Below are 16,853 nucleotides of genomic sequence, written 5' to 3'. Positions count from 1 at the left end.
CGCCAAGCTGATTCTTCAAAGCCATCAAATCTAGGGTCTGTTTGTTTCCCGTAATTGGAATTACGGAATTGGTTTTCCCCGAATTCCCGTGTTTGTTTCACGTAATTCGTTTTCCGGAAAATGTTTTCCCGTGTTTGTTTCACGTAATTCGTTTTCCGGAAAACGTTTTCCCGTGTTTGTTTCACGTAATTCGTTTTCCGGAATGTAATTCATTTTCCTAGTAACATAATTTCCTTTGTGTTTTCTGTAAAATGACTTACGGATTCATTTTCCGTAAGTCATTTTCCGAACTTTTCACTTCAAAGCAAAAATACTCAAAATAATTTTATTTTATGAATTTAATATTAATAAAATATTTTAATATCATTTTCATCAAAATATTAATTATTAAAATATTTAAAATATATTTATTAATATTTATAATAATATAATATTATATTTTTAATATTATATAAAATAATCAATTATATTATAATAATATAAGATATTATATTTTTATTTTAATAATATATAATAATTTTTTTTATATATTTAATAATAAATAATATTATTTATATATTTCAATAATATTTTAGTAAAGATATTAAAATATACTAATTAATATTTTTAAAATATAATATAGTACTATTACTTTAATAAATAATTAATATAATTTATAAAATTTTATTTCACTAAAATATACCGAAAAAATGTTTAAATAACATCTTCCAAACATCATAAAACGTTTTCCAGATGTTTTCCAGAAATGTAATTCATTTTACAGAAATGTAGTTCATTTTCCAGAATTCAAATTCCAGTAATTCATTTTTCAGTAATTCAAATTCCAGTAATTCAAATTTCAGTAATTCATTTTCTGGAAAACCAATTACAGCTAAACAAACAGACCCCTAGTCTCTGTTCGTTTACCAAGGCCATGCCAAGTTTGAAGGACGTAAAGACGAGGGTGATAACGGCAACAATGTAGAGCAAGAACCCAATATCAACAGTACAATTGATTTCTTCATTATCAGCTAGGAATAAGACAGTTGATTCCATGAGGTAAATTAAGAATGGTTTATTCGAGTTAATAGATTAATTCAGGTTTATTTTATTAATTCTGATTAATAAAATAGACGGTGAGAAAAAATATAAAATCAAAAAGTAAATATTTCAAATACTTAATTAGGTGATTTTTCAAAAAATATCATAATATGATTTATTTAACACCCCCTATAAAATAGAAAACTTATATCTCAATAATATCATTTTTATTTAATTATAATATATTTTTAACTTAAAAAATTATAATATATATTTTTTAATTTACAATAATAACAAGGTAAGAATTTGTTCAAAATCTTTATCAACCATTGACAAATCACATTGTGTAACACAACTGTTTAAAGTCGGATCCTCTAAAGAGAACAATACTCTCTTTTACCACATAAATCACTCAATAGATTCGAATACTCTAACTTTAAAATAATGCTTTCTATTTCTAAATGCTAGCATTTTATAAATCTCCAAAATTGTAATATCGTTCTTCCAAAAACACCTTAAAATATCATATCTTGTATATTTGACCAAATATGTCAAAAAAACACAAATGTAAAACATAAATACAACGAAGAAAAAAACATTTATTAATGTTATAAGTTGTTTACAAGATAGGAAAATAAATCCAACAATAGTCAATCATGAAATTACAAAAGAAAACCACATACCAAATAAAGAAAATCAAAATAGATATGTCAATGGGGTATGACCAGAACATTCTCATTCATAACACTTGGTACCATGAAAATTTTGAGGCTATGACAATGGAGATCTTGTAGTGACTTTGCTACCATTAAAGTTCAGATATTTTGCTTGTACCAAAAAAAAAGTTTACATATTTGCCTGCTCAAACTTTGGGAGATTAAAGCTCAAGGGTTCCTGTAATTCGGGGTTGATCGGGAACAAGTTACACTGTCCATGTTGTGCCATCAGCTGGTCCACGAGAACCATGGCTACCATGGCTTCAACCATCGGCACCGCTGTTTCGTCCAAATCAAAACCAAAGACAACCCGAAACGATAATGAGAAATATTGTTTGGAAGTGAAGGATATGAAGATAAGAGATAAATGGTTGAAGATGAAATTATCATAGTTCTATCTGTCTTTGAAGAAGGGCAACCACAAAGGATCACAGATAGAGAGATGGTGGAAAGAATTAAGAAAAGGGGCGATATAAACTCATTTGAGAAAGATGACAACGAAGCAAAGGAAAATTATCATCCAAAGAAATACCTCGAGGGACAACACAAGGATCATGACGACCACGAGCTAACAGTTCGATCTCTTGTTTCTCTCGAGTCACAGTCTGCTGCTTCTTCTGCAGAAAGTATCACAAATTGACACCAATTTTAACCGAATATGCCAAAACTTCGTGAATATGCCAACATAGTTATTAAAACAGAACTATTTAATTAAGAGTTTATTATGACCTTAACATTAATTATCTTCCGTTTTCTTTTCCAATGAAAACTATGAATGTTAACAAAATTTGATTAAATTGATATTAACATTTCTAATAAAAAATATATTTTTAAAATGTTTATTTTGGTAAAAGAATTTGTTCCCGAAGTGCCGGAAAATTTATCATAAAATATTAAATGATGTGATGATATATAAATCAAATCATAATAGCCACAGAGCATAGGAAACAAATAAGAAGGCAAAAAGAGATCAAACTTACACTGATAGTAGCTGTTGGCTTGAAAGCTACTCTCATGTTTATAATTTCCCCATTGGATATTCCACCCTGTAGGAGAACATTATAAGTAATATCATAATTCTCAGGTTGAACACATGAACTTAGCCCCAATGTTACTCGGATTCAGATGAAGGTATCAGATATAAATACGAGTCCAACATGAGTATATTCAATATTTTAAAGTTTTTCCATGCATTTGGAGGGTCATATCTTCATATATATATATATATATATATATCATAATATGATTTGGGCATGGATACTTAAAGAAAAACACAAAGTTTACCCAACAATCAAGAACTTGGGGACTACAAATAAACCAGCTAGTATGTGGTGCATTGGAGACAAAAGCCACTCGCAGAGCTAAGTTATCTAGACTCTTCATTCCTGAAAATACTCATACCCAACACGTGTTTCCGACACATTTGGACATGGATATTGCACAATGTTCAAATATATTAAAAGAATTTTCAAAAAATTGAAAATAACCATATCAGACATATTATGTACCCGTATCCATCTCTCACTTGATTCTGAATAACATATAAGTATTGCTAGGCAGACAGACACAGAGTAACAGAAAAATAACTACCTGTATCCCACCAGAGCGGTTTGTTCTAGTCCTTATTCTTCCATGTTCATCAGTATAGAACTCATCATTATGTTCACTGCCAGTTAGAAAAGTACCTGCAAGGATTTTACTAAGAACAACTTGCAACACAACCAAAAACAAATCTCGCAAGTAATAGCATTAGTGTATGTTCTACCCACTGGAAAAATCAATTCAGGATAACTTTATGAAATGCAACAGTAGCACCAAAATAAAATTCTCTTAACCTGAAAATCCACTGCCAAATTCAAATCCTTTGGTCGCAGGTAAGGACATTACAGCCTTAGCAAGCTCTGCCTCAAGCTTATCAAAAACTGGTGAACCAAGCCCCTGACACAAAAATATAGACTTTCAATACCATAGAAAGCTTCTATTTGACTTTGGCTTATACAAGTTAAAGCATTTCTGTCATTTTAAGGTCAAAAGCAACCAAAATTTTCAAAATAAATAAATGAAACAACACAGGCAATGCACATGAAACACAAGTGTGAGAGAGAGAAACAGAGAGGGTTCATACACGTGGGGCATTCCTCACTATGCACGTGACAACACCACCAATAGAATCTCCTCTTGTCCGAACGGCATCAATAGCAGCTATCATTTTCTCAGCATATTCAGGATTTGGGCACCTTACAATATTACTCTCTATCTGGCAATATTTAGTTGAAAATAGTTAAATAATGGCTACAATAAATTGGTCTGTAATCGAAGGGGAATCAATAATCTAGAGGAGTACAAGAGCGAAAGTAGATGAAATGCATGATATATATATATCATACAAGGAATGCTTTTTCAGAACTACCAAAACAAATCAGAGGAAATTGGGGGGGGGGGGAATAAACTTCAGTTAACCTGGTCAAGAGTTACAGTGTCATGGTCAACTGAACCATCTGGAAGCACAACCTGATGAACTTGTGAGACATAGGCAAGAACCTGAAGAAAAAGTGACCATTAGGATGAAACCGGAAAAAGATAACAGACAAATATGATTCAATAATAGAAGTAGAGTCTGCACTTGTATGAACTGAATCCTGAAAATGTAGTTAAAGCTATGCTATAGTGATTCTAAGCACTAATTTACGCAAGGCAGATGTTTGCAACATGGAATACAGAGGTCAGGGTCTGAGTTTTCTTTTATTATTATTATTGTACTTTTTCCTCGTTTAGTTTATGACTTGTTAGTAAAGTCAGGCATGAATCAATTTGCAAGTGCAAACAACTTAATCAAATATACTGCACTAGTTCACTGAGTACAAGTATTATCATTGATTCAGTGAATAGATGCAGCAAATTATAATCACAAGGAACAAGAAGAAAAATAGAGATCAATCTCACCAGCTTGAAACATACCTCAGTTCGCGAGAACTGCTTCAGAATTTTCTTAGCAATAGCTCCAGGGGCCACTCTTCCAATGGTTTCTCTGGCAGAAGATCTACCACCACCCTTCAGTTACAAGTCGGAATCAGATAAATTGGTCCAAACAAATCTGCACCTCTTAAAAAGTCGGCTGAATCCTCAATACTATGATGATACCAAAAGGCTTTACCTGCACTGCTCTGACACCATATTTCATGTCATAAGTGGCATCAGCATGAGAAGGCCTATAAGCTATTGACATTTCCTTGTAATCCTGAAAGCAAAATGACATCATTAAAGAATCCTTATAGACGCCAAAATAACAAACAATTAAGTCAAAATCGATAACGTCCCTAACATACAAATATCCTTAAATTAGCTCACATGTCAAAGTCATGGTCCTAAACTGAAATTGTTTACTACAATTCACTCAAAGTAGTAAACCTGACTGGCTCTAAATGATGACTACCGTTTATATAGTTACATCATCGGATTAATTAATAAGGTCTCATTCACTGTCCGGAAGCACTATCAGCTCAAGAATTGCTCAATGAGCCTTGAGAATGCAAAATAGATTAATTTCTAAAGATAATTCAAAATAGACTGCAACCATTAAAATTATATACCACGCTATAAAAATCAAACAAAGGATTGTTCAACTTTGGTTTACTTTTCCCATTTTAGAACCCCAATAACATATAAGTAGATGCTTACATGTCCTCGCTGATCAGTATTTGGAACAAAAACATGGATTGGTGTTCCAGTAGTCACTCCTGCAGATTGTCATGAAATGTACATCTAAATAACAAGAAATCAGATACAAAACAGCAACAGTGATGGCCAAAGATAACATTAAAAATTTGGAAGATCCAGGGTTAAAAGAACATATATATTTGACCTTCAGAAACTCCAGAAAATATTTGACAAGTGTCAGTCTCTTTCCTAGGGGTAGTAATTCGGCTCTGACCTGGCCTCCTGAAAACAACTATTGACTGTTAATCAAAAATGATGAAGAAATTTGCATCAAAAGAGGCAAAATGCTATAAAAGGAAGTTATGCATTTGTGTTCTATCATTCATAGGAAAACCCTGTTTCCATAACTACCACTTGATGGATATGTAATAAAAATGTAGCAGACAAGGATGTACAAATCTTTATCTAAAGGCAAGTATTATAATTCAAGCGATAATGCTAGGTTTCCATAATCAAGTACCTTCGGTCAAGATCAACTTGCAAATCAGCTTCTGAGAGAGGAATCCTAGGAGGGCATCCATCAACTATACAACCAACACCACCTCCATGAGACTCTCCAAATGTTGTAACACGGAAATAATTTCCAAATGTGCTTCCAGCTGCCTGTATCTCTGTTAGGCAACACATTTTGTCAGACTTCATAAGCTCGACTTAATCCCAATGTTCTTTTTGTAAAAATTCTTTCTCATAATATTAAAATATTCAGAAAGACACAATCACAATCTACAATGTCTAGTACAATTTAAGCTTCTATCAGAGCCTTAAAAGAACCACATCCTAAATTATTGGTTTTCAATGGTAGCAAACTGGTATGTCCTACGCGTCACACAAAGTCAATGCAAGCACAGAAAATTTTCACAGTTTAAGAGGAAGTCACCCAGTTATGTTCACACAATGGAGATATATCTGATGCTATTTAGAGACACCCAAAGATGTTTGTGGACCTAATGGCAACATGTTACTATCAATTTTAATGATGAAAACTCTAAAATTAAATCAATTCACTGCCATGTAATATTATAGATTCCTGTATGTCTCTTAGCCTATAGTGTTTATTTGATCTTAAAAATCTCATTGATTAGGACAGTATATTCCTATATCAAAACACATGAACATAAGCTCTATAGCTATTACAACTCTACAAGCGTCTGAACCTAATATCAACTTTAGCCGTTATGTCAGATAAACAGATCAATGCTGACACAAAATATTGCATAAAGTCGACCATTTGTGACCGTTATCTGTAAATAAGACTATAAAAGTACATCATTGTAAAATTATACACAAATTCATGATGATTGTCTTTTAGCATGATGACCATAAAGTTTTTCTAACAAAATATAAAATGACACCAAACATTATATAAACCCGATGGCAATGCTCTATCAGTGATTGCTCAAAAGTCAAAACCGTATTTAACTTGAGTCCTATGTTCAAAATACACAGAAAAATTGAAGTTTATGATTGCTAAGAAAATTCAAATTTAAATTCAACATCAGAATAAAAATTTCTATTTACAATCCTCACATCGCAATAAACTACTAAATTCAAAAGAGAAAACTAAAAAAAATCCAATATGGCCACAAAGACAAACAAAATTAAAAGCAATAAAAAACCAAAGTCAAAATCAAACCTTTAACCAAAAAATGTAATTTTTTTTTTAAATACAGAAACCAAATTGAATTGAAACTGAAAGAAGAAAACCTACGAAGCTTTTTGAGGGTTGTCGGTTTGATTGAGATATGAGTAGGGGCAAACGAGGGTCTTTGAAGATCAGAAGAAAGAGAAGAATTGGGTTTAGTAGCTCCAAGGAAAGGCTTGGATATAATGGAAGAAGCCATAACAGCTTTAAAAATTAAATTGAAAAGAGAAAAGAAACAAAAATGAAAATAGAGATTGAAAGAAATAAAGAAGATATTTGAGCTAATAAAAATGGAAGATTTGGTAGGAATGGAAGGTGGCTGTTCGAAAGGGAGGGAAGAGTGGGGTTGGTAGGTTTTGCTTGTTGGGTTATTGTGCTCAACTACCCTCGATATTTCTTTTAACAACTTTTTTTTTTTTGAAATAGTTCTTTTAACAACTTTAATAAGGTAAACTACACATATAGTCCCTAATTATAACAAATCATAAAATATCACTTAACTAATTATAAGTTCAAAATATATATAATTTATAAATTTATTATTCATTTCTTTTCATTAGAAAATAGGTTATCGCCTAAATTAGATATTAGTTTGATTATTAGGATTGGATGAAGTTGTTTTTTTTATTACACCTAACCGTTGGTTTAAATTTCATAACTGTGAGTACATATGTATAATATATAATAGTATCATGAATTATGAAATAAAATCAAATGATTAATTATGTTATATGTGTTATAGGTATTAAAGTGTTGTGCAATTAAATTATAGATATCATAAGTTGTATTTATAATTTAATAAATGACATAATTATAAATACTTAATAGATTAACCTAATATTCAATATATATAAAGAGGTAGTGATACCAATAAATATGTTAACTTTTATTACTCTTACATGTTGGAGAGTCATAAAACCTATCTTCCTGAAATATCACAATCAATAAAGATTCAAAGATTTCAACCTATTAATTAATTCAAGTATGTTTCCACATCTAGTATTTTATTATTGATAATTTAACATGATTAGATCTGATTAATTTTAGTATTCATTATGATTTAGTTCTAACACTAACATCCAAGTCATGTTTAAGCAAAAATAATAATAAAAATAAATAAATTTACCTTCAATTTCTAAAAGCCTCAATTTTTATCTTCTTCCTCCTCAAAGAAAAGCTACCGAAGCATTTAAAGAAATAAAGAACCACAAGAAGGAAATAAAAAAGAAAACCGGAGGATGAAAACATAAAGAATTTTTTTTTGAAATATGATTATAGAGTCGCCACTCGTATCATAACAACATTATCTAACGAATAACTTATAAAATAGGGATGTGGTGAAAGAGAATTTAACCTATTTATTTAAACACACGAACCCCCTAGTGAGTCTCGGGTTAACACGTAACATCATTTTGGCCTCATGCTGATGCCCCCAAAATAATATCGTTTTGGACATGTATTTAAATGTAATTTCCCATTATTTCTTTCATTTTCTTTCTTTATTCATAGGACGATCATGTCTGTTGTGTAGGTTGTCCACCGATCGATGTACACCATTGTCGGACACAATATTCGTTTTTGTTGTTGTAGCCAAGGTCGGATCCATCCAAAAACAAGGTTGATCAATAAATAATGCGGGGATATAATTTATAAAAAAGATGGAAGGACAAAACAATCAAACAAAAGAGGATAACTAAAACCACTCCCTCCATTTCCTCGACTATTAGTTTTAAACATTTAATTTATTTATTTTCTTTGAATTATCCGCCACCGAAAAAATTGCAGCCAATTTTATAAACTGTTCGATGCAGTCATGAAGTCGACCGAAGTAAGACAAATTGTAGTCACTATTGAAGTAGTGGCTACTGAGTCTGAGTCTGAAACATGGGCTATATTCGAGATGGGTTTTTCACCATACATCGTGCTGGCAGCTACATCATCAGCTAAAGCAACTTCAGATTGTTCGTCCAAACCACGTAAAGTAGTACACCATTTACGTTTCTACCGAGTCATAAACCAAAACCTGAGGCCTATTCAAGACAGTTGAGGAAGAGTAGAGATCAGCAGATTGACAGAAGTGATAAGCAATGTCACTACGGCTATTCATTTTCTGCTCAGGTGCTACACATATACGGACATTTTCACAGCTTCACACCTCTCAACCCTCCTTTTTGTTATCCTCTTCCCTTCTGTTTTTAAATGATATCAATCTTTCTAACCCCCCTTACCCATCCCCATTCCTCACACCACGGTTCCCCCTTCCCTTTTCCCGATCTCTTGTGTATGAGACAGCGGCGGGAGATCCAAAGAATTCGAAAGTGGGCGAGAAGAATGGAAGTGAGGGATGGAGGACATTTAGAGATCAAGAAAAGGAAAAATGTAACCTCAACCAACATCCAAAAAAGGAATAGGAGAACTGAAACTGACACCAACGAAAACTGCATTCTCAACCAACATCAGTAAATGAGACCATTTTGAATCTGATTGTAGAGAATCGGAAAGACACAGGTTACAAAATTCTTGTTTTGCGGCTGAATGTATTTATTTATACATTGAGTACATGTGCATAATTTGATTCCCTCTCTATCCCACTTGCAGTTAACTAGGTAGGATATTGGTCATCTTGCCATTTCTCCACTCTGCAGCTTAGTCAAGTTTTTTCCAAGAATTCCCCCAACAAGAGCCTAAAGGGTATGATTCATAACTCTGTTTAACCTAGGCATGCTTCATATTTCCAGTATCAACTGCTAACAAGGGTTTCACATGATGACCCTTGTTCCTTTTCCGACCTCCAAACCTCCTCCCTCCCTCCCATCTACAGTCTTCTCACAGGCCATCAAACTCTCTGAAACCCACTCCTCCCACACCAACAATAGATAAGTAAACTAAGCCACTAAGGCAATAGCAACAACAGACGAAAGAAGTTAAAGGAAAGGGAAACACCAGGATCATTAGAAAAGAAATAGATGAACTGGCACTTTAAAATTGCATTCTCAAGCAAGCAAAGATCCAATAATGAGGCCATTTTGAATCTTATTGTAGAAGAAAGGACATATGACCAACACCAAAAGTGTTTGTTTCATCGCTTAACGTATATGTAAAAAAAATTGTAGTCAATATTCCGCTACCATTTATAATCCGATTCCCCATTGCCCTATTAACAGTTAACTAAGGAAAGTGTATCAGTTCTTTATCAAATTAGAGTTACATAGATGTGATATGTAGTATGAATGAAACAAATGTCTAACATGCCTGTAAAACAAAGCTAACAGAAGCATACCTTTTGCTCTCTCGATGCTGGAATTCTTGGATCATCTCATCAACCACACAGAAAATCTAAGCATGTTGGAAACCTGTATCCAATACTAAGTGCAAGGTGTCTCAAGTCGTCCTCAAATATTAGGGGAAACATTAATACTTGATAGCAGTGACCTAGGTTAAATTCATCTTTAGCTATTACATGTTAACTAAACATACCAATTGCATATAGTTTTTTAGAATCAAAACAATTCATCTTCTACATCAATACATATATGTGCGATAAAGGTAGAAAGTATACAAAACCGATATAGAGTTTCATCAAATTTGCTCATTACATCCATAATAAAGGGAATAAACCAATATCTCAAAGCAGAAATTAGGCGCTATTGCTTGGGCTGGGCCTGCAGCCATCCTTGGATGGATCGCTGTCGTTGGATGGATGTTAATGATGATCGTGACAGTCATCGTCGCTGTCGTCTTCATCAAAGGGCTTTTCTTTGTGGTAAATACAACAGATCTTGGAGCTCTTCTTGTTCATGAATTCGTTGTCAATGGTTCCTTCTTTCCACGTAACTTTCTTTTTCCTCGGACGGAGTTCGAGGACGAGGGCTTCTTGAGGTCGCGAGGAGGAAGAAGCGGAGGCCGAGCTGTTTTCGATCGTCAGGGTGGTGGTGACGGAGGATGTCGACGGTGATGCCCTGCTTGATGCGCTCGTTGCCATCGGTCGAGCCATTGCTAGAGAGATTACCGCCGTTGATATTTATTTTTATTTTATGAAATCGGCTTTAAATATCAGCTGCGATACTGCATTTGTTAATTTATTTTATCCACACGTGCGTACAACACGAGCGCAATATATGAGTCTGTCAAAATTTGCAGCTTATATATTAAAATCATATATTAATTAATTTCCATCGATGTTTTTTTTTTCTCATTCGAAAATTTGACCTGTCAAAGTGTCAATACACATGACTATGAAATATTTTGTAATTCCAGCCATCATTACTTACTATTCAAAATGTTATTTATTCGGATTTAATCATAAAAAATGTATATTTAATACAAATATTTTTATTTTAATGGTAAATAAAAAGTTAGAGTATATATACGACTGTGATCCATCCCATGGATAGATATAGATGTGTTATCTGATAACTCCGAATGATGAGTATAGTTTTAATAACCATTTTATGTTTGACTTGTAAAATTTATTTTACTTTTTACAAACATCGAATTCATATATTCATAATTAAAATTGTTTCATTTGGACATGAATAGTTCGAATATCTAAATATGTTATTTGTATTAATGTATAATTTATTATGAACAGCAACAAACAAATTCAGATTCAAAATTATATAACTTAGATATCAAACTTGATGCTATCCCTTACAAGAGAGGAAGAAGAAGTTCTTTGGTTCATATTTGTAGGTAATCTTTTTAAAAATACCAAGAAAACTAGGATTGCATTACACCCACATGCAAATATTTACAGGTATTGAAACTAGGCGCATGAATACATCTTAAACTATGTTTATTCCCATTGCAAAGGCTAACTACATCGGATTCGAGCACTGAAGTAATGGAGCTCACATCTCAGCAACCAGTTTATCCGAATCAACGGCATCAGATAGCGTACCCTTGATCCACCTTTTCAGCATCTCCAATGCTGCCTTGGGTTGGTCCATGGGAACCATATGACCCGCATCATGAACCTGTTCGATTATCACATAGTTATATCAGCCCCGTTGTGAAATTAATCGATATAACTATATATTAAAAATATGGATATGGTCGGTGGAGTGGTGACCTTGAGGAAACCGAGAGGTCCATGAGTTTTCAGGACTCCGGCCTCTGAGCCGTCAACTATAAAAGGAACCTCAGGAGATGCTACAAACTCCTTCTGACCAGACCATTGCATTGCGTGAACCCATCTTGAATTGCCTGTTAAAGTACAATAAATTGTGAAGATATAAATGACAAAGTAATTAGCCGGATAATTGATCCTCTCTTCATTTTTCTAGAAATAACTATATCCAACACAATTGTTGAATGTATAACGGGTAAGGGTAGGAGGATACGACCCTTCAAACAAATGAGCAAATAGAGAAAGAACATAACATTCATGGGTTGCACACATGCTCATATCCGATACTTGCAATCGGATCCAATAAAATGGATATGCTCCTATCCCTAGAATATGAAACAGAAAATACTAACCAAGCCAGTTGCAGATGAGATCATATTCCCCAGCATATACAAGAAGCTTGATTCCATCCTCAAGGAGAGCAGGAATACCAGCTTCCAGATTCCTCATCCAGTCGACCAGCATTGCCTGATAGACTGTAGGGCTGCAGGACACAAAATCTACATTCCCAACACCAAGGGAATCCCTAACAGATTTCTTGTTCAGAAATGTCTCCATTTTCGAGAAGTCATAGCAAAGGCTCCCTTCACATTTCTTTCTAACATCATAGTACTGCAGACAGGAAAGACCAGAGCATGATTACTCTTCTCAACAACTTATTTGCAACAAAGAGCTTCGTTATAGATACATTGTTTAACGAGAAAAAATATCGAGGAACCCTTTGCATATAAATTCGGAAAAAAAGAATACCAATGACATAAAGGTCATTTATCAGGTCCTACTCTACCATTAATAAACTGTTCTATTTACTCTTTCTTTAGACATTGATTATACAAACATTTCCCTAGACCTCTTATACAAAAGATAGTTCAACACTGCAAGAAAAAGAAGCCTGTTCTACTTTACAAGATATTGAGCAAAAATCATAAAAACGAAAAATAAAAACAAAAGAAGACTAACCACAAGCCCTTTATGCAAATAATTCAAAGTATGCTTCTAAGCATTAAAAGATGACTTTAATGCTTGAGCAAAGCAAATAACTGAATAAATAAAAAATGACTAGCAATTGTTCCGTGCCTCTCACAGAACAAGACACCATATCAAATTAAAAGAAAAAATCATGTCCCTTACATTAGTATCACCAGCAAGTTTCATGATGCCATTGAATATTGTATTGCAGACAAAATATGAAGCCATGCAAGAGATTGTACCATCAGTGCCTGAAAATTTGTATTTCCAAAAAAAGTGGAGATAAGCAGAGCAATGATTCAATCTGTGATATACCTTAATAAGGTAAGATGAAAAACTGAAGCAAAAAGAATAGCATTAACCACTATATTCAGGCTTTGAAGTTTGAAACAGTAGACCTAAAATATAGTGAATGCTCTTAGGAAAAAGGAAGCCTTTTCGGATGCAAAATTACCACAAAGCTTTATTGCCATCTCACAAATGGGAACCATCCTGTTGATACGATCATGGTCAGACTTCTTAATTACCCCCATGTCCAAAGCATAATCTGTGTAAGCTTTATACTGGATTCCAGGGTCAGTCAGGCCATTACCAATAGCAAATCCCTGTTAAAAACATTGTCATTGAAGCAAGCAAAAGGAATTAGATCCTGACAAATTGTAACTGTGAGAAATTAAAAAATAACAAGAAGAAGCTTTTACGCCACATAGTTAGTAATGCACCTTTAGGTTTATATGAATTCCTTCCTTGGCTTTGTTTCCTCGGTGAACTCGACCAGCAAAAGCTGGAATGTAGTGCCCAGCGTATGATTCTCCAGTTATAAAAAAGTCATTCTTTGCAAACTCAGGGTGCTCCGCAAAGAATGCCTAGCATAATAAAAGGAAAAAACCCAGTCAGAACAACTTATTTCTCCTTAACAACATCGTATAGACTATAAATAATTCAGTATTGAAATAAATATACGAAAACCATCTTCCAAGACAAACAGATACCTGTAAGAAATCATATAGGTCATTGCTAACTTCATCTTCATTATGACGAATGTCTTTTTGGTCAGAACTGTAACTAAAGCCTGTACCAATAGGTTGGTCCACATAAAGAAGGTTTGATGCCTACAAAGAAATAGAGAAAGGGAGAAATACGGGGAAAAAGTTCATCACTCATCAGTAGTCAGTATCCCAAAAGTTAAAACTTTTAAATATTACATTAGTATAAGAAAGATAGAAATTAAACATTAATTGTGCAAATACCAAATACTAAAGAAGGAAAAATAAGAAGAAGAAAAATACATTGTCCCAACCATACTGGTTCCAAACAAGAGACATGTTATCAGCAATGGTGAAGGGGCCATTTTCATAAAACACAGCCAATTCGCTGCTACAACCTGGTCCTCCAGTTAACCAGATCACAACAGGGTCCTTTTTGCTATTGCGTGATTCAAAGAAGAAGTAGAACATTCTGCCAAAAACAGCAAGACGTTAATCCACTACAAAGGTATTTCATTAATGATAAGGCTGGGAAGATGAATCTAAAGATTTTGATTTGGACTTCATTTTCCAAAAAAATTGCGAGAAAGATTCACACAATACGTATAAATTAGTTGAGATTTAAAATGATTACATATTTGAAAGGCATAAAAAAACTTGAATTTCAAATTGCCATATATCTATAAGAATTTCAAATTCACCGCTGATAAGAATCCAAAAACTCCCAGAATTAGAGAAATAATCATGGATGTTATGTTTATATGTGTTTTACCAAAGACTGTACACTATCTTTAAAGTCCAGGTCCATCTTTTGAAATCAAAGTTCACAAATGCTACTTAATATATCCTTTTCCGTTCATCCAGCAAAATAATAGAAAACCCAATAAAAAGGAAGCCATTGACTGTATAAACTGATGATGGAACATTAAATAAGGAATGATTGTATAGTTTTAAAGTTTAACTAATCTAGCAGCATCAGAAGGGAGCTGAAATCTGGAAAACATGCTATTGAGAAAGTTATTTTTAAATTATAAACCATTGTGATTATGCAATTCATCGGGTTTAACCATTAAATCCCTACAAATTCATATAAAACAGTCGATTAATCGCATCGTTCACTAATTAAGATACAAAAATAACTATAACTCAATGGCTTTCAAACCCCAGCACAAATGAAACAAAGAAACTGAAAAAAAGTCCCAGTTTAAAGAAGTGGTATTTCTTTTATTATTATTTACCTGGCATCATGAGAATTAGCAAGCTTGTAATAGCCGGCATGGTGACCCAAATCCTCAACGGAGACCCCACCAGGCAATTCCAAATTCAAGAAATTGAATCTCTTCTCCACCAGTTTCGGACCCTCCGACAACGAAACCCGGTGTTCATCAACGACGTTGATTTCCTCTTTAGGAAACAAATTCAACTCCCTAATCATCTGCTTTGCTTGCACGGACGGAAAATTCGACCCGGCGAGAAGTAGCTCGTCTACGACGGAGGAATCGGCGGCGGAGAAGGAAATGAGAGAGAGAAGGAAAAAGGAAAGTACACATAAAAGTTCGGATTTTGCCATTTTTCCCCCAGGGAGAGAGAAGTGAGGGGAAAGCAGATGAGAAATGAACATATATAGCATAGAGAGAGGCTAACTGACAGTCTGACGTGACGAGGAATGGTAGTTTTGATTATATATATATATATATATATATATATATATTATATCATATATTTGATATAATAACGTAATTAGGATTGAGTATTATAAAATTCTAATTGAGTTATTCGAGCTTTTACTTAAATTTAATTATACATATTTATAATATCATATTATTATTTAATATTAATATAAATATTTTTTTATAACTATATACAATATATATATATATTTATAATTTTTTATATTTTTCATATGTATATCATGAGTTGAGAATTCAACTCAAACTTAAATATTAATTTATTAATTATTAAATTTTTTGAGTTATTCAAATTTTATTTTATAATTCAACTTCAATTTAAAGTTTTTGTCGATTCGAATCGAATATGAGTCGAGTAGAGATTTTTTAACATCAAGTAAAAAAACCAAGAATAAAAAAATTATAGTACATATTATAAAAAAATAATAGGAAGAGATGATTAGAACATAATATAAGTCGAGTCGAGTTTATACAATTATGATTTGAGTTGAGTTTTGCTCACCCCTACACACAATAACCTAGCCAAGAATAATTATAGTAATTAGTATAAAAAATTAATACTATTAGGTGATTACAACGAAATATGAGTCGAGTCGAGTTTATATAATTATTATGAGTCGAGTCGAATTTTACTTATTCCTACACGCAACAACCTAGTCAAGAATAGTTATAGTACATAATATAAAAAAATTAATAATATGAGGTGATTACACCATAGCAAGAGTTCAAAATATCTTATAAATATATATTAGCTGAAACCTAACATTTTTAAAGAATAATAACATTTTTTTCTACTATTAAGATTATTTAATGAATTTACGTAATTAAAACTTTTAATTTATCTGAATTATTGATTATATATAATATTTTTGTTAATTCTTTTAATATAATATTTTTATTTAAATCCTTCAATTATGAATACAGGGGTGGCTTGATTTACGACTAGTTATATAATACGCAATTTTATATTTATAATAGTTAATACCT

At 32.8% G+C, this 16,853-nt stretch overlaps 3 protein-coding genes across 3 annotated transcripts; all 3 read right to left on the bottom strand.

Annotated features, from left to right (window-relative positions):
• Positions 1–1,599: 1,599 nt before the first annotated feature.
• LOC120180802 (chorismate synthase, chloroplastic-like) lies at positions 1,600–7,422 on the bottom strand. The gene is made up of 13 exons (XM_039186095.1): positions 7,162–7,422; positions 5,914–6,064; positions 5,599–5,675; positions 5,415–5,473; positions 4,891–4,974; positions 4,695–4,787; positions 4,197–4,277; positions 3,862–3,993; positions 3,572–3,674; positions 3,327–3,421; positions 2,717–2,782; positions 2,269–2,353; positions 1,600–2,015 (listed from the first exon to the last, which is right to left on the bottom strand). The coding sequence occupies exons 1-13, from the start codon at positions 7,292–7,294 to the stop codon at positions 1,867–1,869; spliced, it is 1,308 nt and encodes a 435-aa protein (XP_039042026.1). The 5' UTR covers positions 7,295–7,422; the 3' UTR covers positions 1,600–1,866.
• Positions 7,423–10,653: 3,231 nt separating this feature from the next.
• On the bottom strand, positions 10,654–11,134 carry LOC120180820 (protein phosphatase 1 regulatory subunit INH3-like). The gene has a single exon (XM_039186113.1). It carries the CDS (start codon positions 11,087–11,089, stop codon positions 10,799–10,801), a length of 291 nt encoding a protein of 96 aa, XP_039042044.1. The 5' UTR covers positions 11,090–11,134; the 3' UTR covers positions 10,654–10,798.
• A 673-nt stretch (positions 11,135–11,807) lies between these two features.
• LOC120180812 (serine carboxypeptidase-like) lies at positions 11,808–15,763 on the bottom strand. The gene is made up of 9 exons (XM_039186105.1): positions 15,417–15,763; positions 14,482–14,650; positions 14,185–14,304; positions 13,915–14,058; positions 13,647–13,797; positions 13,355–13,443; positions 12,577–12,835; positions 12,167–12,300; positions 11,808–12,071 (listed from the first exon to the last, which is right to left on the bottom strand). Exons 1-9 carry the CDS (start codon positions 15,746–15,748, stop codon positions 11,946–11,948), a joined length of 1,524 nt encoding a protein of 507 aa, XP_039042036.1. The 5' UTR covers positions 15,749–15,763; the 3' UTR covers positions 11,808–11,945.
• Positions 15,764–16,853: the final 1,090 nt, after the last annotated feature.

Source organism: Hibiscus syriacus, unplaced genomic scaffold (genome assembly GCF_006381635.1).
Source record: "Hibiscus syriacus cultivar Baekdansim isolate YM2019G1 unplaced genomic scaffold, ASM638163v2 tig00112501_pilon, whole genome shotgun sequence".
Lineage (NCBI taxonomy): Eukaryota > Viridiplantae > Streptophyta > Magnoliopsida > Malvales > Malvaceae > Hibiscus > Hibiscus syriacus.
This window is presented reverse-complemented; position numbering and strand designations above follow the sequence as displayed.

Coding starts and splice junctions, on each gene's coding strand:
- LOC120180812 (XM_039186105.1), bottom strand. CDS start 15,748: ATGGCAAAATCCGAACTTTTATGTGTACTTTCCTTTTTCCTTCTCTCT. Junction 12,301..12,576: donor TCTCATCTGCAACTGGCTTG/GTTAGTATTTTC, acceptor GTACTTTAACAG/GCAATTCAAGATGGGTTCAC. Junction 12,072..12,166: donor GACCTCTCGGTTTCCTCAAG/GTCACCACTCCA, acceptor ATAATCGAACAG/GTTCATGATGCGGGTCATAT.
- LOC120180820 (XM_039186113.1), bottom strand. CDS start 11,089: ATGGCTCGACCGATGGCAACGAGCGCATCAAGCAGGGCATCACCGTCG.
- LOC120180802 (XM_039186095.1), bottom strand. CDS start 7,294: ATGGCTTCTTCCATTATATCCAAGCCTTTCCTTGGAGCTACTAAACCC. Junction 5,474..5,598: donor ATTTTCTGGAGTTTCTGAAG/GTCAAATATATA, acceptor GACAATCTGCAG/GAGTGACTACTGGAACACCA. Junction 4,278..4,694: donor AGCAGTTCTCGCGAACTGAG/GTATGTTTCAAG, acceptor CTTTTTCTTCAG/GTTCTTGCCTATGTCTCACA.